Source organism: Micropterus salmoides, unplaced genomic scaffold, assembly GCF_014851395.1.
Source record: "Micropterus salmoides isolate LMB-PRFRI ecotype aquatic unplaced genomic scaffold, ASM1485139v1 Ms_hic_scaffold_1, whole genome shotgun sequence".
Lineage (NCBI taxonomy): Eukaryota > Metazoa > Chordata > Actinopteri > Centrarchiformes > Centrarchidae > Micropterus > Micropterus salmoides.
The window spans coordinates 39800686-39808327 of NW_024040040.1; the positions used below are offsets into that span (position 1 = coordinate 39800686).

General features: G+C 38.5%; 1 protein-coding gene across 2 annotated transcripts; it reads right to left on the bottom strand.

Moving 5' to 3' along the window:
* Positions 1 to 980: 980 nt before the first annotated feature.
* Positions 981 to 7098, bottom strand: gdap1 (ganglioside induced differentiation associated protein 1). 2 transcript variants are annotated; one of them, XM_038727220.1, is made up of 6 exons: positions 6846 to 7098; positions 5860 to 6049; positions 5128 to 5301; positions 4268 to 4362; positions 2557 to 2671; positions 981 to 2336 (listed from the first exon to the last, which is right to left on the bottom strand). In XM_038727220.1, exons 1-6 carry the CDS (start codon positions 6996 to 6998, stop codon positions 1984 to 1986), a joined length of 1080 nt encoding a protein of 359 aa, XP_038583148.1. In that variant the 5' UTR covers positions 6999 to 7098; the 3' UTR covers positions 981 to 1983. The 2 variants fall into 2 exon arrangements, with proteins under 2 accessions (XP_038583148.1, XP_038583153.1); XM_038727225.1 differs by lacking the exon at positions 6846 to 7098 and adding an exon at positions 5517 to 5565 and having other exon boundaries at positions 5860 to 6045.
* Positions 7099 to 7642: the final 544 nt, after the last annotated feature.

The following is a 7642-nucleotide window of genomic DNA, read 5'->3' on the forward strand; positions in this document are numbered from 1 at the left end:
CATCAGAGGCAAAAAATGCTTTTTCAATTTTTCATTAAATGTAGAATTTCAATTCAAAGAGTTTCAATTTCCTATTTTAAAAGGTACATTGTCGAGTGTCAATGATTACTATTAATTATTTATTTTCAAAAATTGTGTAATACATAGCCATTATGTCTTGCAATCAACTTAATATGTTTTTAATAGAGTTTGGTTCACTTTGGCCATAGATATTAGCGGATTGTGTCACTCAAAGTTGTCTTTTGACAGTGTTTTTATAGTGACATTACACCACGGATCCCTCATGTATATTGAATGATCTGTGGAGATATAAGATATATGCAGTAAGATGGCACTTTGTCAAAAGGCATGGATTAGTCCAATTTTGTGTGCTTGTAACATAGCACAAAAACACTTGAAATGTAGGTCACTAACGTTGACTCTGAAATAGATTTTATAAGTTTGCACTTTATTTATGACTTTGACCCTTATCCCTTTAAATTACATCTGTGTGATTCAACCTTGCAGTAAAAATATGTCATTTTGATGGCCATTTGCAGGGTATGACTTTCCAGAGCTAACACACTAGTATGAGCTTTTGGTCCTTTGACAGCTTGGCTCACATGTGGCTTTAACATGTGTGAGGCATTTCTTTGACAGCCACACAAACCAGCCCTCTGGACACTGAAAACAAAGGCCAGACTTTGCTGAAAGGTCTAGCATGTGTCTGTTTTATGTGAGGCTAAGCTCACGTGAGGCTGAATTTAAATTAAAGCGGAGCATATGTTAAATGTCAGTGTTGGCCTGGAGGTTCTGACTGGGCCAACAAATTACTGTATATGTTGACATCCATACCCTGAGGAATGTGATTAGCAGTCTTTAGATGTTTCCCTATGAAATCTTAAACCTTTATGATATATGATAGCCTTTTTAAATGATGCTGAGTTGTGAATTTTTAATGCCATTCCCAATTAAATTTGATTGATAGCAAGCACAGCACGTTGTTTGTGAGCAGTTTAATTTTAGACAGATGTTGGATATGATGGTCTGAAGAAGATGGAAATGTGATTGGAAAAGCATTCATTCTACTATACAGAGAATGTTTCACACAATTACCCCTCAGTCGTATAATAAAACATGAGTGCAGCCATGATAACAGGGAGTTCCTACAGAGCCTTTGTCAAATGTAGACACAAGTTTTGAAGTACAGTTCACTGTGAACTGCTGGACAGATCCATTTGTTAAATGCTGGCAGACTTGGTCACAGAAAGCAGGCTGTGCAACATGCAAATATGGACGACAATGATATAATAAATGACAAATATTAGGCAAAACATCTTAGGCTGTTAATCGTGATTTAAGTAGACATAAAGATGTCTGACCATACTGGTGTTTTTGCACATAAATTGCCCATTTAATATAAATTAAGTATGCCCTATATTAGTACTGAAAACTTTAGAAAGTACTCCCTTTTCCAATTTTGAATTTGTTATCTTCTTATAGGTGGCCATTTATTTCCATTACTTTCAGTACAGTATGAAAATCTATTGATTCAAAGGGATGCCACAATTTCATGGCGCATGTCACAAGCCTAAATTTTGGACATAAATTTCCACTTTGTGAGAGGAATGTTCCATTCATTCATTTTTTCATCTTTTAACAGCAAATTTATTCCTACCTGCTTTCATAACAAAGCTTGTGAATACAATGCTGATAGGATGGAAGCAAGTATGAATAAATTATATCAAATGGCAAAAAACATGTAAAAATACCATTATGTTAAAAGTGCATTTTGTGCAACCAGCATCACAGAAAACAAGACAACTAAGGTTTGTTTCAATTGCATATTACTGATGCTTGCGGGATGATAAAATTCCTTAATTTACTTTAACTTTACACAATTTAAATAATGATTGAGGGAACATTTCTCATATTTTTCCTGTGTTTATCTACCTCCCAATCCCCAATTCAGTCCAAACGCAACTCAAACACTTGTTAGCTCCCTCAGCTGAAGACAGTCAGCCTCTTCTTCATGTAAAGAAAAGCCAGGTATGTAGCTCCTCCTAGCACACCTATCAACAGAGTGGTGCCAAGAATAACTGGTGCGTTCTTCCTGGCCACGCGGAATGCCACAGGAAGAACAGCAGAGATCAGGATGTTGTTGACATGGCCCAGCACTCTCCTAAAGGCTGGACGCTCCACCACACGCTCATAGTATGTTTCCAGGTTCACACGATTACCATTGCCCCAGTAGCGGCGGGAGAGGCCGAGGAACTTGAGGCGGTGTAAGGTGACTGCCAGAGAGACGTCGGCCATGCTGAAGAACTCACCACACAGCCAGGACTGACTGCCTTCTTCTGCAAGTGGAAGAGGACAGAGAAGGAGACATGGAGTACGTAAAAACAACAGATAACATGATTAAAAATGCTACTGCCATCAACTGTGTTGCAAGAGTCACCACTGGTACATTTGTTTGTTTACATTACATTATTACAGTCACAAAAATGTAATTGTGTCTTTTATTGTGTGTCTGTTAATGGTAAAATGGTTGCTAAATGAGCTACTTTGGTTGTGTACCTGGTGTCTCTTCCACCCTCCTCTGTAGCTCTGTCTCGACCTGGTCCATCACACTCTCCAATTCGTCCAGAAGCTTCTTCAGGTACTTCATGTTATCATGGTCATACAACTTGGACTGCAGAAACATTTTTATATATAAATGCATTAGTGCACATTTACTTTTGTAACACATTGTAGACAAAAAATTATGTAAAAAAAAAAGGGTTTTCAGGCTGGCTGACAAACTGTAACACATAGGAAAAATGCACATACAGCACTCTGCAGTATATAGGCCTACTAACAAAATGTTTCTTTCAGTTCAGAAAATAAACTTTATTTTGGTTATTTACATGCCATAATGTGAGGATTAAATGTATCTCTGTGTCTGCCTGTCCATCTACCTTTATTAGTAATGAAATCAATATAATACAGTTATATACAATTTAAATGTGTGATTTAAAGGTAACTTAGCGACACCAGATGACATGAATTCCTCTAGAGTCAAAAGCTAAGATGTCAGTTAATGCTAATTTACTACAGCATAAGTTTAGGTTGTTGTTTTAGCTACTGTCTCATCTACTGTTTCATTTAGTTTCTCATTGCTTAGATATTGGTTCATCAAAATAAATATTTTCTGTTACAGATAACAGCGTGTCTGGGGGGAAACAAGTAAGTACATTTAGCCTTAGCTTTCGCTAAGGCGCCGTGGTTATTGTATCCACGGATGTATCTCACTAGCTAGCTAACATTTGATATCGCTTCTTGCTTTAGCTGTAGTTAGCTGTTTCTCTTTGAGATTAGAGTGACACCAATAAAAAGCCAGAATACAGTATTTTGGGAAAACAGATTCCATAAAGTCCAGTCTTTACTCAGTTTTGAAGTATGTAATGTTAGTTGCTGTGCTTTGGCTTTGTAGGGCAGCATGGCTCTTGGAGGGTATATCCTCCAGTGTACATCACAAGAAACAACTGACACCCTGGTTTAGTGATGTGCGGATCGATCCTAAAGTATCGATATTTCTGATACCAACATTTCCTGCTCTAGGATCGATACTCATATAAAAGGATCGATATCTAAACTCAGTAATTTGGAGTGAGTGTAAGTATCTTACTGTCACTTGGATGGTCTAATTATAGGCTACTCGGTTGATAGGAACTACTTTTCCTGCCACCTGTCAAAGTCATGCTTGCGCTACGGCTCTGTGATGGAGCTTCTTTGAAGTGAGCCACTGCAGCCCTTTACATTTCCCGTGATTGAATACTGACTATGGCTGACTGTAAAAGCAGTTACGTCTGGCTGTATTTTGAAGGTGAAGGTAATAATGACGCTGCGTATGATGTGTGTGCAAAGACAGTGAATTACTTTGGCAACACTGCAAACTTCGCTAAATGTCTGAGATTAAGTCAAAATAATATGATGCTGTTAGGAAGCGGCAGTTCTGAGCAGGATATTTTCATTATAATTAAAGAATATGACAGTAGTTTGATGTCTTGTCATTATGCAGCTATTATTATGAATTGGTAAGCCTACAGCCTACTCCTTATTTCTCTCATAAATACAGAAACGGGAGTAGGGAGGTCACATTAAACTAGAAATAAAATATGTAAAAAGTATTGGTATTGGTATTGGTATCGGTATCGGTATCTGCAATACTAGCCTGGGTATTGCTTGGTATTGGATTGGATAGGAAATAAGTGGTATCGCACATCACTACCCTGGTTACTTTACTTACTTTCAAGCGCCTTTGTTTTGCTACATAAGCATCTTTAAGCTCGGGGTTCTGCTCTGCCAGTTTCTTCAGCTCCGTTTGTGTGTTTCCAATCTGTGCTGTCACACAAAAACACAGCATCACGTTAACATCATGTTAGAGATAATGAATAATACCACAATTTTTATTCTTACAAAACCTTATTGTGGAATTGAGGAATTTCATATAGAAAAGTCCATCATGACAATATCAGATTGTGTGTATGTGTGTTAGTGTGAGACTCTGTGTTGGATGCCCTTTATCAGGTACACCTTTCCTTTAATTTTCACATGAAGAGTAAATTATATAGCTTGCAGAAAGGAATGAAAAGTGTCCAACTAAACAGAACATTTCACTGGGTTGAGCAGTATGAGTGTACCCTCAAGAAATCTGCATTGTTTTCAAGATACAATGCACTGAGTGAGATCTCACTTTGTTGAATCCATCAATCCTAGATTATATATGAGTGTTCTACTGTCAACAATGGATCTTATCTAGTAATAAGTGAAGGGGAGACTGTTATGTGGGTGCGTGGGCTTGTTTTACTGTCTTCATGGGGTTCAAAAACTGGGATTCTACTATACTTGTGAGGTCTGACAGCACCAAAATGCCGGACCTCACAAGTTTAGAGGGCTTTTTGAGGATCAAGTCTTGATTTTAGGGTTCAGGTTAGAATTAGGTTAGGATTAGGGTAAGAGGCTAGGGAATGCTTTTTGTCAATGATGGGATCACAAAGATAGTGCCACAAGGATATGGCTGTGTGTGTATATGTGTGTGTGTGTGTGTGTGTGTGTGTTTGTACAAATCTTGTAGTAATTACTCGAGTGCATCATAGTGTGTCTCACTTCGTATACATGTGGCAGCATATGCAGGTATGTGGGAGTCCACCGTGATCTCAGGGTGGAGGATGCAGCCATGGGTGTAGGCATCCATCTGTAGTGAGTCCAGCAGCTCCCTGTAGTGCTGCACTCTGTGATAGTATGTACTGCCCTCTTCAGGGATCAGCTTGGGAGTGCCCTCTGGAGACAAACAAGTCATGAAAAGAAAGGAGCAATGATGCAAGGTGTCGCTTTTCAGAAGGGAATCAAAGTGATTTCTGCCACAGCCAATAAAGAATACTGGTAAAAGAACAAGTGATTTATTCACTTGAGAATACAAAGTTTTTTAATGTTTAACTTAACAGGGGGAATTTAAACACATAATTTTTCATTAGCTTTAATGGTTCCATGCTTACCAGATTTTCTCTCCTTTGAAGGCAGGTAGATGAGACCATTAGTACAAAGCTATCATGGATCAGTGCAAACCAAGAGAAAATGGAAAAAAAAATAAAAAGGATGAATGAATGATTGAAAAATCAAGAAATGCACAATAAAAAATACAACAGATTAAAACAAAAAATGGACATTTAATTTAAAACCAAAAATTCTACAAAAATGCTAACAGAGGAAAACAATGTACAAAAACAAGTAGGGAACTTGATTGAATGGATCCCGCCTTGTACCTATCCTGCCCTGTGTTAACAGCTTGTGGGAGTTTGGGGCTTCCCAAACAGTTTTTATTTAGTCCCACCATCTCACCATTGAAATTCTGCTCCAGGTAGTCCATGATCTGTGTTGGATCACAGATGACGTTGTCATTGTGGACGAGGACCGGCACCTCACCAGCGGGATTCAGATGCATGAACCAGGGCTCGTTGTGTTCACTGAGCGGTAGGCTCACATCATACTCCTCACAGCGCAAACCTTTCTCTGCTATGGCCAGACGCACCTGCAAAACACACACTCCTGTGACTGTCGATGGATGTTTAGACATCACAGTGCTTATACCTGTGGAACTGCAAATAATTTAATCTCTTTTTGTCTCTTGTTTCTGCATTCCTGCACTTTGTGCTCTCTTAAATAACAACAACAAATGCAGTTATCACAGCGACAACACAATGGACAAGAATATATCAAATAAAGTACTTACATTTAGTGTTTATTGTTCAGTTTTTTAACCACAAGATTTCTTGCAATTAAAGAGTATAAAATGGTTTAAAGTACGCTTGAAAACATTTTCAAAGACTAAGAATGATGACGACTGAAGTATGTATATTTATGAGTGTATGTGTATTTTTACTAAAAGTAGAAACAAATATATATAAAAATATTGTAGGGTACTCATAATCTTTAACAGAGGAATAATTAGTACAACCAAACAGTACATAGGTCTATTCTTAAGAAAAGGAACATTCTGAGTCAGACTTAGGAGGAATAATAAGACCTGCCGATGAATTAAAAAAAACTTTGAATTAGCAGATTTTGTTCCAGTTATGACCGGATACAAGACAGAGAAAAAAGAGAGTGTATTAAAAATAAAGTACGACTTGTATGGTTAGTGGGCTTCTTTGAGGAGACAACAGATTTGACCAATTGAAGTAATGGCCCCAGGTAACTAAAGTGTCTCATAGCTATGTATTCCTGACCAGAATTTAACACCAGGAAGATGTTACATTATATCAATTCAAAACCTCTGATGAGGAGCTGTCCATTGAAGTGTGGTGCTGAAACGTGAGGACACTCACCTTCTGAGAATTGAAAGACTGCGTCCAGTGATACAGCCTTAATTCGCTTTGTTTTGCAACCGTGCCACACTGCTGATGCACATCTTGTTCTGAGCCCGCCTCCATAAGAGCTGCTTTCTCATCTTGGGATTCAGGGCTGTTTTCGGACGCCATTTTATCTGTTAGTATTTTAGGGGACAAGTGCGGGCAACGCACCGCATCACAGTCAGCACTATAGATCCCCTACTGGCTCGGAGTGGAACATTGACCCTGCTGCTTCAATTTGGTAGACTATCGTATAAACTGTGAGATAAACATATATTTATTTAGTGATAGAGATATTTACAGATAAACCTACACAATTCCTTCTTCTCCTTCTCGTTGTCGTCGTACTTGTGGTTGATATGCTGGTAGTAGCTAGTAGTAGGTAGCCTTTACTAACCATTGTTTCATATGCCTACGTGCATTATTACCAAGCAGTACACGGTTTAAAATGTACAAATATTCATAATGTAAGACTACACATGACTACACTTTTCACACCACACTGCTCAACGTTTCACTATAGCGTCCTCCAGCTATGCAATACACGCATGTGGCCAGCAGAGGTCGCTATTATCTATTCCTTCACCGTGTAGGCCCCCATGGTCTGCACCAGCTGATTTTGGGTCAGCCCTTGTGGTCATATCAAAAGGCAACTGGTGTCACGCAAGGTGATTCTCCTGACTGAATGACTTGAAAGAAAATGCTTTCATTTTATTTGACTTTTAGAGAGTGAATGGCCAACCTGATGTGTTGACTTAATGATTTCACTGACC

Bases quoted from the DNA above. Each gene is read 5' to 3' on its own strand.
- gdap1 (XM_038727220.1), bottom strand. From the start codon at position 6,998: ATGGCGTCCGAAAACAGCCCTGAATCCCAAGATGAGAAAGCAGCTCTT. The intron at 5,302-5,859 runs GTGAGATGGTGG...GTTTGTCTCCAG, and splicing joins CCTGGAGCAGAATTTCAATG to AGGGCACTCCCAAGCTGATC. The intron at 4,363-5,127 runs GTGAGACACACT...TTTGTGTGACAG, and splicing joins TGCTGCCACATGTATACGAA to CACAGATTGGAAACACACAA.